Source organism: Cygnus olor, chromosome 5 (genome assembly GCF_009769625.2).
Source record: "Cygnus olor isolate bCygOlo1 chromosome 5, bCygOlo1.pri.v2, whole genome shotgun sequence".
Lineage (NCBI taxonomy): Eukaryota > Metazoa > Chordata > Aves > Anseriformes > Anatidae > Cygnus > Cygnus olor.
In genome coordinates this window covers 1,287,306-1,311,129 of record NC_049173.1, presented here as the reverse complement: position 1 = coordinate 1,311,129, position 23,824 = coordinate 1,287,306, and the positions used below count along the sequence as shown (strand labels likewise).

At 45.8% G+C, this 23,824-nt stretch overlaps 1 protein-coding gene and 2 long non-coding RNA genes across 4 annotated transcripts in view; 1 reads left to right on the top strand and 2 right to left on the bottom strand.

Moving 5' to 3' along the window:
- Positions 1–4,472, bottom strand: part of LOC121071271 — a 478,323-nt gene extending 473,851 nt beyond the window's left edge. The window contains exon 1 of the long non-coding RNA XR_005820495.1: positions 3,295–4,472. This is a non-coding gene — a long non-coding RNA (uncharacterized LOC121071271). The remainder of the gene's footprint in view (positions 1–3,294) is intronic.
- On the top strand, positions 190–22,751 carry MIS18BP1 (MIS18 binding protein 1). Of its 2 annotated transcripts, XM_040559489.1 has the most exons (16): positions 192–637; positions 1,592–1,717; positions 2,628–3,130; positions 4,481–4,557; positions 5,560–5,690; positions 9,572–9,662; positions 10,063–10,226; positions 11,393–11,559; positions 12,484–12,568; positions 14,195–15,044; positions 15,971–16,143; positions 18,340–18,482; positions 20,452–20,600; positions 21,232–21,313; positions 21,918–21,975; positions 22,134–22,751. In XM_040559489.1, the coding sequence occupies exons 1-16, from the start codon at positions 265–267 to the stop codon at positions 22,226–22,228; spliced, it is 3,267 nt and encodes a 1,088-aa protein (XP_040415423.1). In that variant the 5' UTR covers positions 192–264; the 3' UTR covers positions 22,229–22,751. The 2 variants fall into 2 exon arrangements, with proteins under 2 accessions (XP_040415424.1, XP_040415423.1); XM_040559490.1 differs by lacking the exons at positions 20,452–20,600; positions 21,232–21,313; positions 21,918–21,975; positions 22,134–22,751 and adding an exon at positions 18,082–18,145 and having other exon boundaries at positions 190–637; positions 18,340–18,472.
- On the bottom strand, positions 21,914–23,499 carry LOC121071268. The gene is made up of 2 exons (XR_005820490.1): positions 23,165–23,499; positions 21,914–23,046 (listed from the first exon to the last, which is right to left on the bottom strand). It is a non-coding gene; the product is annotated as an uncharacterized LOC121071268 (long non-coding RNA).
- Positions 23,500–23,824: the final 325 nt, after the last annotated feature.

The following is a 23,824-nucleotide window of genomic DNA, read 5'->3' as shown; positions in this document are numbered from 1 at the left end:
ACCACTGCCTCGGCTCAGGGGGGGGAGCGCCGCAGCCCCTCCCGGCCCCGCCCCCCCCCGCCCCGCCCCGCAGTCACTTCCCGCCGCCCGGTGACGCCACGCGCCCTGCCGCCAATCGGCGCGCGGCGCTCCCAGCTTAAACCTGCCGGGCGCGCGCGGGCGGCCTGAAGGCGGCGGGACGGGCGGGGCGGCACCGGGAGGGGCGGGGGGGCGCCGGTCGTGAGGGGCCGCGAGGGGCCGGGCGCCGCCGCCGCCGCCGCCGCCATGCTCGCTGCGGCCACCCCCGGGAGCCGCGGCGCGGAGCCGGCGCCGTTCCGCGCGGTGCCGCTGCGGGCCGTGCCGCTGAGCAGCCTCCCCGCGGGCACGCTGACGCCCCTGAAGAAGCTCCTGGCGCGGGGCCGCGCCGCCCCGCCGCCCCGCCGCGAGCCCCCCCCGGCGGCGTGCCGCGAGCTGAAGCGGCGGGCGGGCGGGCCGCCGGGCCGCGAGTCCCCGGCCAAGGTGTTCCAGCGGATGAAGGCCGGGGCCCCGCGCCCCCAGCCTGGCCCCGTCGCCGACCCCATCCTCACCCCCGCGGCGCTGCACGGCGGGCGGCGGGGCCCGCACCGGCAGCTGGAGGGGGCGGCGGCCCCGCGGGCAGGTACCGGGACGGCACCGGGACGGGGCGGGGGCGGGGTGAAGCAGGCGGCTCCTGGCCGGGCCCCGCTCCGCCCGCGGGTGGCCCCGGCGGCGCCCCGAGGAGCCGGGGGGCTGCGCGCTGCGAGGGGAAAGCCGCGGGGCGCTGAGCCGGGCACCGCTGCTGGGCCCCCGTCAGTGCCCCCGCGCTGGGTGCGGGGCAGGCAGAGCCCGGCAGCGCCCTGCCCTGCCCTGCCCTGCCGGGGGGAGCCCCGCAGCTGCTCCAGGCACGGCCGGGCTTGTGCCCCGTGTCCCGCAGCTGCCCGTCCGGGAGGGCAGCGGGTAGCTCCGTGACTCCAGGCTCTAGAGCAGCGTGCCCTCGGTGGTGCCCCGGTGCTCTCGTGGTCCGGTCATCCCAAGCGGAAGACCAGCTGGAACGCTCTCTGGCCTGTCAGAAGGGCAGTGCTGCATCAGCTGTCGGCGTTCCCTTGCGCATTGTTGTACCCACCCACCCACCTCCCGTACCACGCTCCTGCCCCGTTATTTAACCCAGAGGGGTTAAGACCCACCTGCTTTGTCTCATTTAAGGCATGGCTGCAGGCAGCTGGGCTGAGCACTCGCTCTGTCTTATCTAGCCAGCAGCATGGGCAGCTGCAAGCCAGCTGTCATTGGCGGGTTATCAACTCTGTTCCCAAAGAACCTGCTGTCACGGAGGTGAGAGTGCCCGAGTTTACGGTTAGACATTAAAAAGCCACAAAAAGGGTTGGGGCACATCCATGACATGTGTACGTTTGCCTGAGGGGTTCTTTTCAGATGCAGCCGAGGCAACATCTAACCCCAAAATGGAAGGCTTGTGTTGCCCATCCAGCTTGGGGAACAGCAAATTGTTGTCTACTGGCAGCTGGTGTATTTTGCTTCACCTCCACGTGAAAATGCTTTTCTACCTCAAATTCAAAGATCTTTTCTGTATTACTTCTAGAATTGCCTTGCGCTTGGATTCCTCAGAACCAAACCGTGAAAACGCTGTCTGTAGACCCTCTTGTGTTGGAATCCCCTCAAAAGTTCTTCTTGCGAGTAAAGCAGAAATTGCAGCAGCAGCGGAAAGGTACTTGGTATTGCTCTTAGAACACTTCAAAAACTTCCTGGGCTTCAGGGTTTCTGGTTTTGCTTGTAATCCTTCTCATGCGTTGGCAGAGTATTGTAAGGTATCGTTCTCTGTAGTCTGTGCGCAGAGGAAAGTGGCACAACAAACCTACAAATTGGTTTTCTCGGGGCTGGAGACGGCATTCCACTTGTAAACTGTGGGTTAGGGCACTGGCTTCTGATCTTGAAGCTCAGCATCATTAGTCTTGTGTGTGCGTACTGTTTCATTTTGAGCTCCTGGTGTTGTGGTTAAGAGTCCGTTACAGACTAGTTGTGCCACTTTGGCACTTGAGTTTAAATTCCCTTGTATTTTTTTCCCCTGTGTTGTTTCTTATTAGTGACCCTGAATATACTTCTGTCCTATAATTCTGTTCCTTAAAAACAGATGAAAATAATGCATGGCAAAGACTTAACATTGTTCAACTTCAAAACAGCACTCAATTTATCTGAAAGCTCAAAAACCAGTGCTGGTAGCTCCCAGTATAACAGCAGCATGGCTAGAAATCAAGGTCTTGAAGTTTGGAAAGAAGGAAATATTTGAGGTTTTTGTGAATAACAGGGGCTTTTGCTTTGCAAGGAGGATTCTTTGAAGTAAAGACAGGAAGAATGGTAAATATGTGCTGCTAATAGATATGTGGTATACGCTAACTTGGTTTGGGGGGAAAGTGGGGTGGTTATAAGCTGATCTCGTGGTGAGGGAAAGTCAGTCCAAGTCAATTCAGAGCAAGGTTTGCTGTTGTGTTAGCAAGCACAATCCTAGTTTTGGAACTCTAGTGCAAATCATTAGAACCTACTCACTAAAAATAGAACTAACTGTACAAAATTTTATTAATTAATCCTCATATCACTGCTTTTTTTTTTTTAATGGGCAGATACAATATCTTCAGACCTGACCAAGCAAAACATTCCTCCTTCCACAACTGCAGAAAAGCCATTGGTCAAACCTGCTTTCGGTGAGCCAGTCACAAATGCTCCTACAGAGTGTGTGGTCCCTGATAAGGATGATCAGGACAATTTCCTTATGGAATCACTGGATGCTGATGATGAAATGTCTCAAAATACAATAACCAGCTCTGTGAATGTCTATTCTGCCCCTTTTAAGCCTGGGGACCCGTTAGAAGACAGCCGTGGAGGCAGAGAAGCAAATGGTTGTGAACTTCGTCAAGAAAAAGGGCAGCTGCAGCCAAGTGATCAGCAGGCTGCTCATAGAGTAAAGACACTGGAGACTAATTCTCAAAAGCCCTCACAGTGCTTATGCAGTATTATGCTCTCTACTCCCAAAGTCCACATACCAAGGAATCAGAATCTGAAAGACTGTAAGGGCCCTCTGGATAAACCTCATTCGGGTCAACTTGCTGCCAAGGCGAGCAACGAGGTGGGAGAACTTACTGCTTTAGAGCTCCTGACAGGCTAAAACCTCCCGTGGGCTGCTTGTGGTTTGTCGTTGGGATTCTGTTTTTTCTTGTCAAAAGCAATGAGCGCTCAGATTAAGCTATGATTTCATTAGATTCTGTGCTGGCTGTGGCTGGGATGGGGCACAGCCCCTGCTGTGCTGTGCTCTGCGGGCGGAGCTGGAGCAGCACAGACGTGCCCTGCAAGCCCCCGGGGCTGGGCCGGTCAGGGGACCCAAACAGCCCGAAGGGATGAAACGACCCCTACGGCATGATGCTCTGCGGTGAGAGCTGGGGAAGGGGGGCTCTCGTGGGGACGTCTGTCCTCCCAAACAACCACTACACTTATCCTACTTCCCAGGATGCGGCTGAACATCGCTCATCGATGGGAAGTAGAGAGTAATTGTTCTCGCCTTTTGGTTCTGCATGGCCTTTGCCTGTTTTTTTTTCTTTAATTAAACCGTTCCTCTTCTCAATCTGTAAGCCTTCTTTCCCCATATGTTTTCCCCCTCCTCTTTTGAGGAGGGGGAGTGAGAGAGTGGCATGGTGGAGGTTTGCTGTCTGTCAGTGTGAAACCACCACAGATTGTGTTGGTAAACATTCTTCACTCAAAAAGACTTATTTTTTTTTCCCCAGACTCCAAGGTGAAAATGTTGTTTTTTTTTGTGTGTAAAAGGCAACGTTTTCTTTTAGTATTTGCAAGCTACTCTACTTGAAGACTTCTGTGTCATCACTTAAGTTTGTTCATTGCCATACGCTGGTATGATGGACACGAAACAAATCCTTGGCTGGTCCAGCTCCTGGCTGTCTAGGCAAAACCGAGGAGGAGGAGAGCTGTTTCCTAGCTGTAGGCGAGGGGAGGTCCTAAAGTTAACCGAAGCTCTCTAGGTGACTGGTGAAAATCTCTGCTTTCTTGCCAGAACATCCGAACTGATGTTACGTGAGGCAGGAACCTTTTCCTAGCAGCCTAGCCTGCAGATACTGTTTTCACTTCAATAAGTGCTTGGTAGTACTTGCAGCTTTCTGCTTATATCTCAAGTAAAGCAGCGTGTTGTGATGGGTCCTGTGTTCCTCAGGGACTGGCCTAGGAGGCTGGCGAGGGATACCTTCCCAGTCAGCCTGCAGCTGCCCACTGCTTGTGCGTTGGATTCCAGCTCGATCACGCTGCTACTTTCATGTGTTTAATGACCGCTTTCATTTTTTTCTTGTCTGGAAGATGGTGCTGAAATAGATTCTTGAGATAGACAGGAGTTAATTTCTATTTTGCTAATGCCTTGGTAATGGTACACATCTTAGTCTAATTTAAAAATGACATCTATTTTTTTTTGTGACAGAAAAAAATCTGCCTAACCAGTTGGAGCATTAGAGTGATCAATGGTAACACTGCAATATGCGTTGAAGGAAAACGGAAGTAAGAAAAGATTTTTGTGACTTAAATGCAATGTAAAACATGTCGGTGGGCTTTCAGCACGTGAGCTGAAAAGGCTATAGCGTCCTTTGCCTAGCGGGGTAGCTGTTGCTCTGAGACTTGTGCTCTCGGAGTACCTTGGTACCTGTCGAATCAGTTCCGCACCCTTGTGCGGCTGTCTTCCCTCGTCCCCTGGGAGCACGGCAGCATGGCCCTCAGCTCGCACCCTAACCCGTGTAGTGACAGCTGGCGCTCGCGCTTCCTGGCCTTCGTTACTAGCAACACGTTCAGGTTTTGTGTTGGTGTGGATCCAGTATATGTTGCTTGCCCACAGTGTACTTGATCTGCTCTACAGACCCTGTGAACGGAATCCTGTCTGTCCTATTTTGTGGCAAGTTATATAGCTAAACATTTGCACTGTCTTCTTGGGTTTGTCCTTAACACTGTTTTATAGCTTAACGTGTTGCTTACTGCTACTACAGAAGTATGTTTTAAAAAATGTAGATTTTTTTTGTTAATGCTTGGATCTGTTTTTTGTATCTGCACATATTGGGGTTCCTTCTTCAGTTGTTCTTGTCGTTAAATAGGGTTTATTTAGGGTCTTTAAATAGGTCAGAAGTAAATACAATATTCCTGGAGAGAATATGCATTTGACCTGTACGATAGTACTTCGTGAACTTGCGTGACGGTACCGCTGCAGCAGTGAGCTTAAGGGAGTCCTTTAGTCCATTTTGTTTCTGCAGTCTAATGTCAGACTCATGTTCTGTGAGTAATGTTTGCAGTAGTTGATGTGCTCCTTTTGCCTACTGTCCAACTATTAAATTAGCTCAGAAAGTCTTCCAAGCTAAGGAAGACGCTGGCAGGATGTGCTAGGTTTTCTTTATCACTCATAAAGTACGTACCACTGTTAGTCTGATATGGAATATCAGTATTCCTGCTTGAAATTCCTTCTTTTTTGAAAACAATGTTTTATTTCTGTTCTTCATGTTATCTGTCTTTTCTTAGAGATATGAAAGACCTGTCTTGGCATAGTAATGCAATTATGGAACGTGTAGCAAACAACCAAGTTAAGACATCATCTGGCAATATCTACCTGCTCCAGGGGCACATAGATTCCGCTTCGATGAGAAAAGAAGGTAAGAAGATGATTCTTAACGTAACATTACAATCTGAGAAGGTCCTCTAGATTTATGACTGCTTCCTGAGAAGTTGCTGCTGAAGTGACTGTTTTGCATTATCCTGCTAGCTGGGCTCAGCTGCATTCAGTACGTACTGGAAGGTGACTCCAGCTTCGGATGTCCAAATATTATCGAATGATAATCATAGCTGGCATTTTTAGGTTGCTGCAGGTGTGGAGAGGGCTTTTGGAGTGTGAGATTGACTAATGGGTATGTTCTTTTAGAGAAACCATTTCTTGCCAAGGTTGCCTTTTTGTAATTTTGGTCTGTCTTTTGCATTTAAATAATGCTAAGACATTGAAATAAGGATTTTTGTATACGCTGCTGAAATGACTGTGGTGTTCACATCCTATTTGTGGCTTACTGGTCTGTGATGAAGCAGTAGCTCCACAAAGCTGCATGGAATTTCAGTTTGAAGACAGACTAATTATGGAGTCAGTGCTTTATAATCTAGAAAATTGAACCATTTTTAGGGTCTAAGTGGTAGGTTATACCGAATCCAGCAGAACTTCTTGCTGCATGGTGTTTTGAAGCACATGGAATTTTAAAGGAAAATAAAGTTGCACACTAAGTTAGGCTAGGCTTTGTTCTAGGCTTCACACACGTCCTCTGTCATGGCTACTAGTACATGAAATGAGGCAATGAGCTGCTGCGTAAGCAGGCAGAGGCACCTCTAGGAAGATAAAACTCGTCTGTGGCATGGATGGAATGCACGCTTGCCTTAGCTCAGATGTGCCCTGTGTGCACGATCGTGCCCTTCTTAATAGGGCAGATTGGCACACTTTGCTTTCGCAGGCCCAGCACAAGACATCCAAAGATATGTCTGTGGCTTTGTTTAATCTTTTTTCTTCTTGTTTGCAGTACTGGAATGCATTTTGATAAATACCTGACTTGGCTGTTCTGACTTGGATTTTTGTCTAGTTACACTGCTAAATAAATACTTTTAAATAAAATTCTGAGAAGTAGAAGTGACAGCAGGAGACCTCTCTTCTGAGCAGGGTGCCTCAAGTATTACAGAGGTTTCCTCAGCCTAAGAGTTAATGGAATGTGCTGGGTTAATTCCTCTGATCCTATGGGCTTAGCACTTACAGCAGAGCATCCTTCTTTCTCGGCTTCCTCCTCTCCCGCAACACACACATGGGGGGAAGAAAAGCTGTTGTAGGCTTGGTATGGAAAATACCCTGGAAGTACCTTGAACAGATTCAATGTTGATACATGAGTCAAAAGAGAACTTAAAGACAAGCTCATGTAAGTAGCAAGGAGAAGAAAGGCTGCGTCTGAAGTCTGACCTGAGGATTTCCTTCAAGCTGGGGTAATGGCAGCTGGGAACGCTGGGGCTGCCAGCGTTGGCACCGGCAGTCTGGGACAAAGCTGCACCAGTACCTAACTGCTTGCCCAGGGAACACAGCTGGCTGTGTGAACTGCAAGTTACTCTTTCGTTAACAATGTCAGTGCTCTGTCAGTAAGAGCACTGCCTAAGCACTCACCTATTTACTAAGTTAACTTACAAAGTTACTACCTATTTACTGCCTAAGCACCTACCTTAGTGCTCAGTAGCAGTGAACTTGAATGCTGGGAGTGAGCAGAACAACAAAAAAAAAAATGCTTCTGTCTGTAAAACCCATAGGTTTTGCCCATGAACATTTTGAATACTTAATCCAATTCCACCTCGTTCCTTCTCTTCCACCACCCCAACCCCCTTGCCCCCCAAAATCCCAACAAACTCCTTTCAAAAACAATACAGAATACAGCAGAACATGAGGAGAAAATGGGAAAATTATTAAGGAGCCTTCATAGGGCAAAGGACAAAATGAGCTAAGGGTTTTCAGCCTGCAAAACAGGTTTTGAAGAGGTGTGTAAGAGGTTAATGAAAGAACAAAGGGAATGGAGATGGGAAATAAAGATCACTTGTGTAAAGTTTCTTGCAGTAACAAAGTGAAGGAAATTAAAGAAACCTAGCAGAGGGGAAATTAAAAAATAAAAATAAATCTCATACCATGTGCATCTCAGGTGGGAATCCCTGCACAGGATCTTGTGGATGCTGAAGTTTTGCATGAGTTCAGCTGGAGACTGAGCCATTTCCTGGAAGACAAATTCCCTAGGGGTTTTTCAGTACATAGATATCAGTGTTGATTTCCGAGCTGGAGGGTGGGAGACTGCATGGGGAAGTATTCCTGGGTAGTTGCCTGACTCTTCTTTGGCCACTACTGTTGGGATCCCTTCCGTGATAGGGGCCAGATGGGCTTTTTGTTGGGCACCAAATAAACTCACAAAAGAGTGCCTTTATTGTTTCCCATCCTAAAGGAGCTCAATTATTGGAACTCTTTGTTGGCAAAAGCTGATATTAACAGTCTTTCAGCTCCCAAAATTAGTAGCTAATGGTTGGCGTACTTTATTTATTTATTTTTACCCCTGTGCTTTTTAGGAAAGATGCTGCTTCCAAGAACTTCACATAAATAGGCTACTGTTTAACCTTGTTTTTAATCACATGTTGCAGATCCTTCTTATGGCAGTCCATGACTAGCGGTGTCACTGTGGGAGGATGAACGCTGCTCTGTTTTTAGAGAAGTACTAGCTCAGTGTTGTGCTCCTGCACAGGTTGTAGCCTTTCAGCAAGAAGGCTACATGACAGTCATAGAATCATAGAGTACCTGAGCTGGAAGGGACCCACAAGGATCATCGAATCCAACTCCCGGGTCCCCCAGGGACCAACCAAAAAAAAAATGGGACCATGTGTTTGAGAGCGGTGTCCAAACACTCCTTGACCTCCGGCAGCTCGGTGCGGTGACCAGTGCCCTGGGAGGCCTGTCCCAGTGCCCGACCACCTCTGGGTGCAGAACCTTTCCCTCACACCCAGCCTGACCCTCCCCTGTCCCAGCCCAATGCCATTCCCTCGGGCCCTGTCGCTGTCCCCAGAGAGCAGAGCTCAGCGCCTGCCCCTCTGCTCCCCTCGTGAGGGAGCTGCAGGCCACCATGAGGCCTCCCCTCGGCCTGCTCTGCTCTGGCCTGCTGAACAAACCAGGGGAACTCAGCTGCTCCTCATATACCTCTTACTCTAGACCTCGTGTCATCTTTGTTGCCCTCCTTTGGACACTCTCTAACAGCTTACTATCATACTGTGATGCCCCAAACTGCACACAGTGCTCGAGCTGAGGCCGCAGCAGAGCAGAGCAGGACAACCCCTTCCCTAACCTGCTGGCAGTGCTGGGCCTGATGCACCCCAGGGTACGGTTGGCCCTCCTGGCTACCAGGGCACACTGCTGGCTCGTGTTCAGCTTGCTGTTGATCAAAACCCCCAGATCCCTTTCTGCAGGGCAGGATCCAGCACTTGCTCTTGTTAAACCTCATGTGATTTGCCCGGCCCTCTGATTTGTCAAGATCTCTCTGCAGGGCCTCTCTACTCCTGCATTCGCGTCATTTATGAAAACATTAAAGAGAACTGGCCTTAAAATGGAGCCCTGAAGAACCCCAGTTGCTGTTACTAACCTAAGATTTTACTGGGGCCCTAAAGCCTCCTGTTCTCTGGGGCACTTGTAGCAGCCACAGGGAAGGCACGTGCCAGTCTGGCATAGGTGAGCTGGGGAAAGCTTACGTTCCTGGTTCCCAGGAAGCTAGAATGATGTCTCCAGGTACTGATATCTGTATTTAACGACCCCTTTGGCTCACTTTTCCATGAAGCACGCAGTTCTCTTAAACCAGGGAAATCTGTCTCTAGTATTTAAAGCTGCAGTGAGCTTCTGAGGTGCTTACAAGACTATGCTTGTACTGGATGTTATTTGTTCCTTTTCTGATTAAAAGCATTGCCTGGCTATTGTTAATGCTACTTTTCTTTCAAACAGGATTTCCTTATCGCTTCATCAAAAGATTTACATATGGGTTTTCCAACAAATGGAAGGAATATGTTGAGGAGTTACTTGAGGAAAGAAGGAGGTAAGTACTTTGGAGATTCTGTTTCACTGCAATGCTCTTAAGCGTTACTTGATTTTTAAGAACATTATACTAGCAGAGGATAAAAGATTGCAGATGCAGGTATGAAGACTATGATCCAGGCAAATTCTGGTCACCAGGTTGGAAGAATACCCTTTTACTAATCTTCATTATACTGGTTTGGTTGTGTTCCACTCAGTTACATACTCTTAGGATCAACACAAGCGCAGGGCTTCACTGATTCCGTGGCTTGAATGGTGTCAGTATGGACAGAGCTGCACTATGCCGTTGGGCTTTTGCTGGGGTGGGGAGAAGCTTCAAGTCTACGTAAGTTAATGCGTTGTTAAAGGTCAACTGCTTTGGGTGTTTATTTATTTTTTTTTCTTAAACTCTAAATCATTAGGAAAGAACGCAAACAAAGTATTGGTGAGAGTGAAAGTGAAGAGAGTGACTCGGTGGTGGGTTTGGATGTGTTGAAAAACGCAAAAAACCCAGCAAGACATGTAAAGAAATCTGAGACGAGAAACGCTACTTATGAAGTATCACCAAAGAATGATGAAAACACTTGTGGGTATTTATAATGCTATTCTCTAGAAAAAAAAAAAAAAGAAAGCTGTTTCCCCAGCAAAAGATACCTGCTTGTTTTCCTCCTTGTTAATTTGTCTGTAGGTAAGAGGTAACTAGTTGGGTGAAGGGTTTTTTTGTTTACGTTCACTTGAACTTCAGTAATCAAGAGCATTGACTAACATGTTGTTTGGTTTGCTGATGCTCAAAAAGGAGGTGCTTTTTAGATGCTGTTCTGAGGAAGAACCCTGGGGAAAGGAGCAGGAGTCTACTTTGCTCTGTAGTAGCTGAAAGGAATGGCTCCAGAACTGCTTATTCTGACAGCAAACTTGAGTTAATTTTTTCCAGCTGCTATATTGCATATCGTACTCTCTTTGGGATATAATCTCTCCATCGAGGCTCCATCCTTGGGATTCCTCCCCTGCATTGCTGTCCCCCCTCTTTTTTGGCTGCCTTAGTTTTAACTCCTCCTTTGAATCTGTTCCTAGAGCAGGTTTATTTTATGGCATCTTTAATGTTTTTGCCTCAGTTGGACAGAATGGGTTGTAGAAAAATTCCTTACGTTTTCTTTGTTTCCAAAGGAAATGGTTGTGGAGCCATAACCCAATGATCAACGTGTTTTTTCCTTGCCAATCTTGCTTTACCTTGCAAGCCTAGCTTCATTAGGGACACTAATAGCTTTGGGTTTTTTATTTTGCCTTCTTTTTAATATCTTGTCATAGGATCCAGCAGGGCTTTGGCCAAATCTCATTGGACTATTTGTTAATACTGTAGTCAGATTTTCTTGCTAATACTATTAAACCTGTTTTTTTCTCTCATTACAACCAGGATTTTTTCAGTGTGACACCTTTTCTTTACTGTTCTAATCCCCTGTATGACTTTTAGATTATTCATAGCCTTGTAAACAAAGTAAAACTAAAAAGTTCACAGCGGTGTAGACTATAAAGCATGAAAATTATTGCTTCAGTCTTGTTAAAGTATGCTTACTTGTAACCTGAACCCTTTAAAAGAACATCCTTACTTTGTGGTAAGTTTCCTATTTTCCATGGAGTTCATGCAAATGAACAGGTTTAACTACATTATTGCTCCTGTGCCTGTGAAGTGTGCAATGGTGAGTTTTCAATACAAAATATTTATGGAAAAACTGAAATTTCTTGTTTTTCTTGTAGATGTAGTACCAAGACACAGTTCCGTACTGAACGACACAAATGGAGTTTACACTCGTAGCGGCCGTCTTATTAAACCACCGTTAAGTTTCTGGTGTGGGCAACGTGAGTTTGTCGATCAGGAATTAAATGTTACTATAGAAAAAGGAGGAGTAGATTATTTGAGCATAGTAAGTGTCTTTTGCGTATTGTTACTTACACATTTCTTTGAATTGAATTATTATTGAATAACCTTGGATATGTATTTAACTGACGGAACCAGTCCAGCTCCAGTAAGTACCTGAAGAAGCAGGACATTTTGAAAACATTATAAAAATGTAAAAAAAAAAGTCTTAATCTTTGAATTATCAGATAGTTGTTGTCTGTGAAGTGGGGATAGTGGGAATTACTTCTGAAAAACAAAGTGTCTTGAAAGATCAGGAAATTGGCACAGGTGGGTCACTGAGTTTCCTAAGCAAACGCTTCCCGTAACGTAACGCGCAGTCCCTCTGCCGTGTTTAATCACACAAGGGGTGTCAGTGCTGCAGGCAAGTTTTTGTGTTATCGCTGCTGTTGTCAGCTTTCCCATTTCTGTGTTTCACATTCGTTAGGACTAGATATTTCCTCATTTCTTATATCACTGTCTCTCCAGATGACCCCTCTCTTGATTGGGGTGGGCTGTTTTTATTTATTGTGACACTTCACCAACTCTGATAATATTTTGATAATGGGAGCGAGGTTTGTGTGAAGGAAGGTGGCGTTCTTTGCAGCAGCTGTCTTTTTCTTAAGATAAAGTGGCCATATGGAATGGGGAGTGTACTAAAACTTGTCATCAGCACCAGCAGTGCAGAGGTGTGTGTGATTTACCATAAACTCAAACAGTTGTAGATCTTGAGATTTTAACCCCATTTTTAGAGTATTTAGAGGGAGTCTGGCTAAGTTGCTTTGGTCACATGCACTTGTACTCATCAGACAGTACTTAATAGACAGAAGGGACAGTGTAGGTGTCTTAAATCTACCCACCGTGTAAACATCTGGCTTTTTCGGAGCTGACGTCAGTAGGCTTGATAAGTAAACTCTAGCAGAAGTTTAGATTAAATTGTTTTATTTTGAAGTTGTGTAGTACTGAAAAATCCAAAAGGACGAAGAAAAAGGATGCAACGAAGGCAGTGGAAGAAAAATCAAAAAGCAAAGATAAAGGTAAAAAAAAAAAAAAAGATGGGTTTTGTTTTTTTGTTTAAGTTATTGACTGGAATCAATGGGATTATGTGTTGGGTGCTGGAGCAATGTGGTGATGTCAGGTTAATGCAATATATTTATTTAAATCTTCTAATGATCATTTGCTTCTTCTATGAAGAATTATCAGAGTAGCATTAATGCCTAGTTTTACAGCTCAAAATGTTTTAAAACTTTTTCTTTAACTACATGAAGGGAATGTGCAGATTTCTTTCCAGAAGTTGAAATGAAAGGATTATGATGATTTTTTTTTGAAGTTCCTGATCTCTCAACATAGCTATTACGTGCAACTTAAGGTAATCGACCAGTCCGGCTATCGGTCTGGCTTTGCTTTTCAAGCTGGATGAATTCGATGAAATGAAATGCCTACATAGGTACACACACAAAAAAGTGCTGACGGTTTTAAAGCCTTTATTTTTAATAAAATTTGGGAAACGATAGTGCCCTGAAATCAATCTCAATGTAAAGCAGAAGCTTCTCTTAAAAACAGCAGTAATGTTTTTTACAGAAACTATTTGTACTGCAGATAAAGCTTTTGGGATGTGAATGTTTGCTTGATCTCAGTCGTAGCATTTTAGTAATATTTTCCATTTCCTATTTGATTCTCTATCTGCTCAATACTTTAACATTCTCTCTTGTAGCCTTGATAATCCTAATTCTTCTAGTAGTCTGGAGGCATTCTGTCATGGGAGCAAACTGGGCAGGAACTGGAGGTCTCCTTTGCATGAGGAATCCTACCTGCTGCTGGCCGTACTCCCTCTGAGCAGAGGAAGGGGCATTTGCTCAAAATGAATTCTCTGCTTAGAACAGGTTTCATGCTACGTGCTCTCTGTACAAGCTGTGTGTAACGCTATTTTCACAGCTTCTTGACTGCAGTGCCCAGGAGTGGCCTGCCTGCTGGGAGGCAGCGTCCTGCCTTTTTATCACGTAGCCTTGTGTTCCTGCAGAATTTCAGCATGAATACGTAGGAATGTCTGCATCAGGGCAGAAGGCCTTTACTTAATCTGTCTGAGAGATATTTACAGGAAAGGAGGTAGTGATCCCAGGAAGCTTTGCTAAGGTGCTGGTTTTACTCGGTCAGGTTTGGTAAAGTTCTCTGAAAAGCAGAAGTGATTTTGCAGTTACCATCGGGCAGGTCTTTGGAAGTGGGTTGCAAATTACCTGTGCTTACACGTCTCTTGAATGGTGGAGGGACGGTACAGAGTGTGGGCTGATGTTTCTTACCATCATTAATTTCTTGCTCCTTAAGAGCATGAAATTAATGAAAGAGCATCTGGAATGTTCCAGAGGGAAACTGTTTAAATTAGTTTCATGTTCCAACATGACCATTTGATGGAGTATCCCCTTGTTCTGAAGGACTGCAGTGATCTGGTAGCTGGGGGAAAAGCTTCTGCAGAGCATGGGGAGCTCACACTGGAGATGTGCTGCTTGCGCCTTCCTGCAGACTACACTTGGCATAACAGAAAAGAGTTTGCAGATCTTAACGAGTGCAGAAAGCGTTGCATCCTGCAGCAAGCTAGTCTTGCTCATCTGAGAGTATGGTAATGTTTTGCATTGCAATGGGTGATATACTGACATCATCTCTTTCAGGGAAAAACAGTCAAAAAAGAGTAAGTTCCAAAAAAGAAACAAAGTCCACTGGAAGCAAAGAAGCCAGGCGCTTTATTTCAGATGATGATGAAAGTGATCGTGCAACTGAGACTAATAAAATTAAAAGACAGGTTTCTGTTGAGGCGACTTGCTTAAATACTGAAGATAGGAACAAGTACAACTGTAACAGCAGAACCATGAGAAAGGAAGAGACTACAAGTCGGCAGGCTTACACGTACTCTTTAAGGTCAGCCAGACAACTTTGTCAAGACAAGCCTTTAACAGAAGAATCCTCAAGCCAAGATGAGGAAGAATCCAGTGAAGATGTCCCGTTGTCTGTCAAAAGGAAAACTAGACCTTTAGTGCAAAAAGAGACTCAAAACTCCAAATCTTCCTCTCACTGTAAAAACGTACGGGACGGTGCAAATAAGGTGCCATGTGAACAAAGGGAAGTTAAACGCTCTGCTGCTGCCGCCTCCCATGATGTGCAGCTGAGGCAAAGGGTGCCTGAGTACACCGACAGTCCTTCTGATTTGCTTGAAGGAAAAACGTCTAGTGAGTCCAGTACTTCCCATCAGTCTGAGGCAATGAGGACAAGAAGCAGAACCAATGCTCCAAAGTATGTGTTTGAACTTGACACTAAGTTTGAAAACAAAGATAGGGAATTTCACATAAAAGAGAAGAAATCAAAAGCATCCAATAAAAAACCAAACTCTAATGCTTCTGCTACTGCCAAGTCTTCAGCAGCAAAATCGAGAGAACCCGAGAAGGAAAAGGTGCAGAAGTCTCTCGGATTTTTTCCAAGGACAACTGATGTCTGGTCTGAAAAGGAATTACAAAAGCTGCACAGGCAAGTGGTTCCCTTGTCTTCACAGGGCAAAGTTTCCTTCTGGCATCAGGAGGCATAACATACTGGAGTGGTTTGGATGGTCTATGAATTTGCATTTTTCAGATTTTTGGTTTTGAGAGTCAGTTTCTTTCAGCTTATTTTAAGGGTTTCCTTTCTGCTTTAATTTCCTTTTACAAAATACATTTTGTTAACAAATTGAAAAATAGTAAAATAAAGGAGACCCCATAAGTTTTCTAGAATAACTGTAATGTGTGGGCCTAGAGCAGCCCCTACCACAGTATAAAGTGAGAGGAACACAGCAGCTAGAATTTTGTGATTCACTACTCCTCTACCTGCTTCCCAAATACACATACTTACTTTTTTGTGTGATAGATATTTCTTTGAATAAAACCGAAAAAACGTGAGTTGGTAAATAGTATTGTTAAAGTATTCACATTTATGATTTGTCCAGTAAAGAGATATATTCTCTTGCCCAATGGAATAAAATATGACAGATGCGCTTATGTATTTAAGTTTTGTGTAGGGGAGAATAACCACAGGAATGTTAAATTAATGCACAATCCAATGACTTAAACTGGCTACTGGGCAGCGTTTAATATATAACTGGGTTATAAAATAACCGTGTTTCATTTTGCTTTTCTTAGATTAAAAGCCTGAAAAAAGGTATGAGTTAGTGTCTTGGGGCAGGAGGGAAAGCTGCTGGAAATAAGGATGAAATATATCTTGTAACTGATCCATTAGCATAAATTATTCCAATAAAGTTGTGCGTGTTTCAAAGTGTCTGGATGACATCAGAGACAAGATTCTTTACATCCAGCGCACAGTGCCACTGCTAGGAAGGGAAGGACAGTCTCAGGGCAGGTCACTCGGCAGTTTTGCGCAGACTGTTCGGCATGAAGAAGGTTGTGGTTTTGTTCCCTCGGCAGGGCGGTTGCTTCATTTCCAAAGCACAAGAACGGTTTCTGGGTGGAGGTAGCGATGGCAGTGGGGTCTCGTTCTGCTGAAGAATGCCATCAGAAATACACGGAGGAACAACAGGCAAAAGCTTCCAAAAGACATGCCACAAAGACCACCACTTCAGGAAAACCAGAACAGAAAGGTACCGACCTCTTGGCTCTGAGTATAATTTTGTCTTTACCTAATTTTAAGTTCAGTATTCGTTTTGCAATAGAAGAGGCAGACACAAGCACACGCGTTCCTAATATATGAGCAGTAAGGAGATTCCATCTTTTAGCGTTTGGACCGGAGTCCTGTAGTGAAGGAGGTTAACTTCTACTGTACAAAGGTTTGTTGTAGAGCTTGAAGGATGTCGTAAATGTCTGAGGCAGCGATGAGAAGAAAAAGGACAGTTTAGAGTTTTTGAGTTCCTGCTGTGACAGGAAGGCTTAACCTTTGCCACCTAAGAGAAAATAGCTATTCACATCTTAACAGGCTGCTGGACGCCTGGTGGGTAGTAAACTGCTTGTACAACTCTCTGCCCAAACAGGATAATGGGGTACTTGAATGCACCTGGGACAAAGCGCAGTCAGAACAACCAAATAGTTCTCTTGTGTTTGGCAGTTGCACGCCTGTTACTCTCTTCTGTCCACTTTGGAATCAGTAATTTGTGTTTAAGGATAGCAAGTGTGCCTGGGGTGAAAGGCACAAGAAGCTCATAAAATCATAGAATATCCGAGTGGTGAGGGGCCCCACAAGGGTCATCGAGTCCAACTCCTGGGTCCCCAAGGACCAACCAAAAATAAAAGAAAATCAGACCGTGTGTCTGAGGGCGGTGTCCAAACGCTTCTTGAACTCCGGCAGCTCGGCGCCTGTCCCAGTGCCCGACCACCTCTGGGTGCAGAACCTTTCCCCAGCACCCAGCCTGACCCTCCCCTGAAGTGTATGAAATATGCCAATCCAAGCATGTTTCCAAGCTCAATCCAATCACCAAAGAGAAGGTTATAATGACTTCAGTGCTTAGATGAGGAATGCTTGATAGTAACTCCTGTAGCCGACAAAAACATCCATCGCTCAGCCGCTGGAAGCTGAAGCTTTAGGTCTTGCGCCGCAGTGGGTGAGATGACTCCGGTGCTGCTTCTCGGTGCTTAAACTTGTGCAGCGCTCTCTGTTTAGTGAAAGCACTGACAGAGTTTCTCTGTTTGAATGAGGCGATCCACGTTACCCAGTCTCTGAAGTTCCTGCAGGAGTGCTTGAGGCCAGTTGTGCAGCCTCCGGTCTGGAGACCAGAGCGGGTGGTCACGGCAGGTTTCCCCGCCCTTAAAGTCAGTGGATCGTGACTTTGTGAAGGCTTGAAAAAAGCAGGCTGAGTTCAAGTGCAGAACAACCCGCTTTCTTTTTACTCGACTGTTTCTTTGAAGCATTTGGGGCAGTTGCCGAATTCTTGTGAGAATCTACTGGACATCAGTTTAGTAGTAAATCGTATTCAGCTTTGATAGTGATACTATTTTTCTCAAGCATTTTGGAGCATAGGTAGAAACCACCTCATGTTGACTGACATTGGCTCTGTACTGCGTAATACTTAGCAAAGGATTCTGCTTGGCAGCTAGGAGCTGTTCCTTGGCTTTCTCTCAGAAGGTGAGCAGATCCTGTTACAGGTGAATCTCAGCACAGATGATAAAATATTATTTTGTTCTTCTGAAAATCTCAACTCTGGATTTATTTTTAATTTTTCTTTACTTGACCGTCTGTGTAAGCAGCCATTTTAGCTTTGGAGTGTTTGAAGATTAGGAGATTGGGAAGTGCTCTTCTAAACTTGCCCAGAGAGTAACCTGTGATGGAAAGTAGGGGATTGGAATTACAAGCACCAGTGGCAGTGACAAAACAGATGTATTAGAGAACACAGCAGGAGTTCTGAGTGGTTAATATTGGCAAAGGACAGAACCGTGTGCACTGCGGTCTCAGATGAGCATTCCGCAAAGCCTCTGTCGAGGATGCCAGCTGGTTTCCACCTGTCTGTGCAGCAGAGCCTTTGTGTTTGAGTACTTGATGCTTCTTGATGCGGTGTTAATTCGTAGTGTGTTTTGCCTTTGAAAGGCAGGTGCATGGATAACTCTGTTAAATCATGATACACGACACTTGCAATGGCTGCGTAAGGCTCTAGAGTAAGTTTCTGATTCAGATGTAGTAGAGAAATTCTGTTTGAAAGTTGTACAGAAATCCAAAGGATCACAAAGAGGCTATAAGAAACTTCCTCAAAAGAGAGGGCTTTATCTCTAGCATTGATTACAGTTAGCTAATTTTAAAACCATGCTACATAACAAATGGCTTAGAAAAATTAATACTTTGATTCACGTAGATAAGAAAGAACCAGTTACGATAACTGCCAAAGTGGGAACCTTCAAAAGAAAACAGCAGATGAGAGATTTCCTGGACCATTTGCCAAAGGACAACCATGATGATGTTTTCACTGCAACACCCTTTCAAAACAGAAGAGTAAAGGTAAATCTGGGAGAACTCCACATACACTGATGTTTTCTGGTTCGTGTTTCAGGGTGGTGCTCCAAGTCTGCTGGCTCCGTGCCAGCAACAAACTCTTTCCTGTGTTTTTGGGAGAGGCGGTTTCTTTACTGGACTCCTTACTGGAGGCCTGTGCTTGCTGGCAGTGGGGATGCGTGGAGCAGGACTTGTGCAGCTGAGCGGTGCTGCTGAAGGCACGAGGACTGCCAGTCTGCAGCACGCGTGGCCTTGCCCTCTCGGTGCTGCAGAGCGATGCCGCCCTTCTGGGGGATGCTCCTTAGATCCTTACGCAGTGGAAATGGGCCCTTCCTGAAGTCAGATGGATACTTCACAGGAAGTTTTTGCTTTCCCTCCCCTCAGCACAGCTCAAATTTAAAACCAGTTTCCTCTCGATGCTGTCTGTCTGTGGGAGTTCTGTCATCCTCTCGCCCTGCCCCTTGCTTTTTGTTGTTGTTTTCTCTCTCCCTCCTGTTTGGATGCAGGAGGTGCCAGGTTTCCTTGGTTAGGCTCATTTTCAGTAACCAAAGCACAACAACGCATCCTATATGTTGAGACTTTCTTCATTTCAGTTTTCTCATTTTTAAAGAGAAACCACTCATTTATCAAGATAACTTCATTTATGTATTTATACACACCTGTAGAGAATTTTTAACGTATATTTCATGATGTGTCTTCTTGCCGTCTGACCGGACTAGCTCCAACTATTAACACGGGGTCCTTGGCTCCTGCAGGGACTCCAAACAGCACCTCTATGTCTTTTGATACATTTGTTCTTTTCTGGTGTGTTTTTTGTAGCAACACTTCATTTCTTATTCTGGCACACATCCAAAAGTAGAGCAACACCCTGCCTCACGGAAAAGTCCTAATTTAAGCACTGGTAACTTCGTTGCTTTCCATAGAGTGCGGTGTGTGGTGGTGATGTCCCCACGACTAATATATGCAGGTTGGCTGTGGAATAATCAATGCATCCATGTCCGAGCCCTCCTCTTTTGCAAAGGGATTCCCCGGGAAACTGCCATTTGGTAGAATACAATTTCAGCCGGTCGTGAAAAGCATTCTCCATAATTTTTTCTTTTTCTGGATTCAAATAATTTTACTTAGCGTGCGCTGTGCAAAAGAAACTCGCCTCCTGTTGTGGCTTATGGTGAGAGGTATCCCTCCAGAGGGAAATCCTTATTTAGGAGTCACGAGTGGAACTCTCTTCCATGAACTAGTCTAGCCCCTCCCTGAAGCCATCAGACTTCCCACATCTCCAGTTTCATGCGGCAAACTCGGGAGCTGAATTTGTTGTGTGAAGAATCATCATCGTTTGTTCTGCATCTGCTGACTTTGTCCCCCTCTCCTCATGGGGAGGAGACGGCGCACAGCTGCCCTCATGCCCGTCACCTTTCCCCTAGGACCCACTGCTGTTTCTTGTGTGGAAGTTGGTCTGTGCTTTTGAACGGTTATGTTGCTCCTCTCTGAACCTTTCCATTGCTCCTCTTTCTCTTCAAAATAAAGGACCACAAGTTCACCGAGTAATCCTGAAATCTTCCTCCTGAGTAGTAATGGTCAACTGTGAACTTGTAATAGTAATCAGATTTTTTTTTGATGTGTAGTAGCAGCCAAAAGAAGGCCAGCAAAATGTTGGGCATCCACAGGAGTATTAAAAGCAAGACCAAGCCATCACTTGGCTGCTATGTGGAGTCCTTGCATGCCTGCATTCTGTATGCCGTGTGGAGGGACATGTGGATTCGGGAAAAGCAGCTGAAGTGAGCAAGGGGATGGAGTGCCTGCCTGTGGAGAGAATGAAAGTCTGGGACTCCTCACTGTGGGGAAGAGGGATACAGCCGAGGTTCGCGGCATCACGAACGGGCTGTTTGCGATGGCCACTCAGAAAGAACCCCAAGACGCCTCTTAAGAGGACTGCAGAAAAGGGCAGGTCATTGATTGCTCTGTTGTGGCTTTGTAGTTGCCAATGTTCCTGGGAAGCAAAGAGGATGACGATGATGACTTTGCACTTACCGACAACCCAATCACACCTTCCTCGGCTCTCTTCCCTCTGGCGAAAACCCCTCAGTGTGAGCACATCAGCCCTGGCATGCTGGGACCTATCAACAGGTAGGAACTCTTACTGCTGTTCCTCTGCTGACGCTTTCCTTTCTCATCTTCCCAGGGATAGTTTTGTGTCTTCTGAGAAAGTTCACTTCACCTCCAGACATGCGGATTAAATGCTGCAGTCCTTTAGGTGTTTGTTTGGAGAAAGCTCTTTCATTTGACAGTGTGTGCAGTTTGAGCTACTCAGCTAAGTATGGACAACTAAAACATTGCCCGTTGCCTGTCCTTTTACTCTTGGAGAAGGTGATGGTTTGGGGCTTCAGCCTCAGTAGAGGTCCCTCTGCTCATTCTGAGTCTTAAATCTGTTAACCCAACTGCTTCAGGCTTTACTGAAACAAATTTGAAATAGGTGGCATTTTTATCTAATGGAAGAGAAATGAACATCTGTGAAGATAATAAATTTTTTTGTCTGATATTTGCATTAAGACTCTATAGCATGTGCTCTAATTAAACACTTCTGCACTGAGTCATACTCCCAGAGCTCGTTATAATGAATTGACCAACAACTGTTTTTAATGACCGTGCTAATTTTCTGTCTCAATTAGAACTGTATGTATAACGGCTGTGGCTGTATCCCGCTGATACCCTGAGCAGAGCGCACCAGTGACACTAACTTGCTTGGTGGCCTTCACAGGAACGATTACGACAGGCACGTGTTCAGAATGCAGAACGCGCAGGGCAGGAGAGACACCTGGGACAAAGTGAAGAAGAAGCCGGTAACGCTGCCTCCTGCGCATCGCCCCGTTCCCCTGTAGCAGTGCCAGGTTCTGCTGAGCAGCAGGCAAAGGAATCCCTGGATCACAGAGGAGTCTGTGTATTGACAAAAACCAGGAACCCTCCCCTGATTCATGCCCAAATTCTGGTTTGAATCTACATATATTTTGGAGAAAAGTTACTTTTATTATTATTTAAAATGTCTTTTTTCAGGACTTGTCACTGCTTTTGAATTCTGGACCTTTCAGATTTGTTAAGTTCCTGTTATTTTTTCCTGTAGAGCTGGAGCGGGAAACAAGGCTCCTTACCGTGCACCCTGAATTTATGTATTTATTCCTTTGGTATCCTTGGTTTGGTAATTCTCCTGGCTTTTCCATGAACAACTGAGATCCCAGAAGCACAAAAACATCACTAGTTCAGTGTAACGTTTTATGGTAGTTAAGTAGTTTAAATCTAGAGTGAAAATGTAGCACAGCAGTAGGGCGACTTTATTCTGATGGAATACCGAGTTTGCCTGTTCCTTTTTTCCCCCCCATGATGTTTCACATTCTCCTTGCGCTGATGCTGTAACTGCTGTTTGAGTGGAGACTTTTTCCTTTTTGCCAGGCTGGAGCTGCACTTGGTACACCAGCTTCAAGCAGAACCAAGTTTACTTTCGATAAAAGTAAGTAGTTTTGTTTCTCCTCCTCCGTGTCAGGCTCACTCACTTTCACATTGCCACTGGCTCCTGGCTGTTAGCATCTTAGCTTTGGACCTTCTGTAACTGCTTTTTCAGCTCAGGCACACACATTAATAATCTCCTCCCTGTTTTTCTTATTGCAGAAGTGGATCAGACCTCTGTTGTAGGGAAGCTCTTCATGCCCGAGGCAGCAGATTCATCAGATGAAGAGGAGGAAGATTCTTATTTTTCTGTTTAATGAACTTTGGAGGTTTTATTAGTTCAACATTTGTAAACCTCTCGTACAGAAAGTCAAAAGCAAGGGCTTTAGCCACCCCTCTGGCATGGTGTCCTTGTGGCCCTATGTTAGAGGCCGCTTTGGAAAACTCGGCCTGCGGTGTTTCTGCGGTTAAAATACATTCTTGCTGCCAGGTCAGCAGTGAGGGTGGCAATTTTTCATGTGTACAAAGTGGAACTTTCTTGCCCAGGCCCCCTCCTTCCTTCGTCCTGTTTTTCCTTGCAAAGGGGGAAGGGAGAAATGTAGTCTGATACCAACTATTTACAAATTTTGATAGGTTCATTTTAAGAAAAATACTCTTTTAGAAATATGACTGTATAGTAACTTTAAAACAGCACTGTTTGTAACTAATCGGAATTGCCTTTTACTTTGCTCTCCTGAGAAACTGAATTTTTTACATTAATGTAATAAAGAAGATGCCAAGTGTCTGGCAGCGGTTTTATGAATACGTAGGAAAGCACCTGCCTGAAACTTTTAGGCACGGTCATGTAAGCATTCTGCTTTTCTTTTAAAATGGCAATTCCTGCCCCCTACAAGCAATATCTAAATATTTTTAGTGGTAGTACAGAAGAACAAAGCTTTGAGCATATGTTTCCTCTGAACGGTAGGTAGGGGAAAAAATCATTTGTTGTCCTTCTGCACAGGGACTTCCCCTCCAGGCTGTCACCTGAGGGTTTCTGAACCCTGAAGCCCAGGGGAAGTACAGGCTCTGTCCTCAGGCCCCAGGCCTGGCTCGCTGATGCTGGGTGTTACTTTCCTCCTGCTTTATGGGGAAAACCCTGACAACACAGGCAGAGAAAAACCCTCAAACATTATGAAATAAGCTTGAAAGACTTCTGGTTGGCTTGAGCCACTCTGAAAGCTTATGCTGAGCTCTGTTAGGCTCTTTCCTTTTACCTTCAGTAGAGGATGAGAGCCTCGCCCAGGCACCTGGGGGCCCGGAGCCGGCGCACTCTGGGGGCTGAGCTGGGCACAGGCCCAGGGACGTGGCCAAGGGGGTTTGGCCTCTGCTGTGCGGCTGAAGGGTGAGCACGGTAATTTCTGCAAAGGTAAATGCAGCTGAGAGAACTTTGCCTGAATTTCTACCATAACTTAGGCATACAGCTTTAATCTAAGCAACGAACGCGCTGACCTGTGGGCCTCGCCCTTACCCACTTCAGGCCTTCGCAGGTACGGGCCTGCATTACAGCAGGGAGTGGCACCGGGAAACTGCTTGGTGGGAGAAAAAAAAAAAACAACCTGGAGAGGAAGGAAGCTCTGTAAAGGGAAGCAAGGGTAAGGGGCTGCAGCTTACCTTACCCCTTTTCAGCCTAGAGGAGTTGCAGGACCTTCTAGTACGTGTGGCCAGGTCCCCTGCGTCGCCTGGCTTCAAAGGCAAAGGAGGGTGATGCCAGGTCTGGGCGCTGAGGCGTTTAGCCTTGTCCCAGCTCCTCTTTGGCCCTCCAAAGCAACACCACGCGTGCACGCTGCCTCACCTGTAAGCAGCCCTGCTTTGCCTAGCTGGGCCTCGAAGGGGTGTGGGGTTGGGTGTGTTTTTTCCCAGCTAGGCACCGCTGG

Bases quoted from the DNA above. Each gene is read 5' to 3' on its own strand.
- MIS18BP1 (XM_040559489.1), top strand. From the start codon at position 265: ATGCTCGCTGCGGCCACCCCCGGGAGCCGCGGCGCGGAGCCGGCGCCG. The intron at 5,691-9,571 runs GTAAGAAGATGA...TCTTTCAAACAG, and splicing joins CGCTTCGATGAGAAAAGAAG to GATTTCCTTATCGCTTCATC. The intron at 21,314-21,917 runs GTAACGCTGCCT...CCTTTTTGCCAG, and splicing joins ACAAAGTGAAGAAGAAGCCG to GCTGGAGCTGCACTTGGTAC.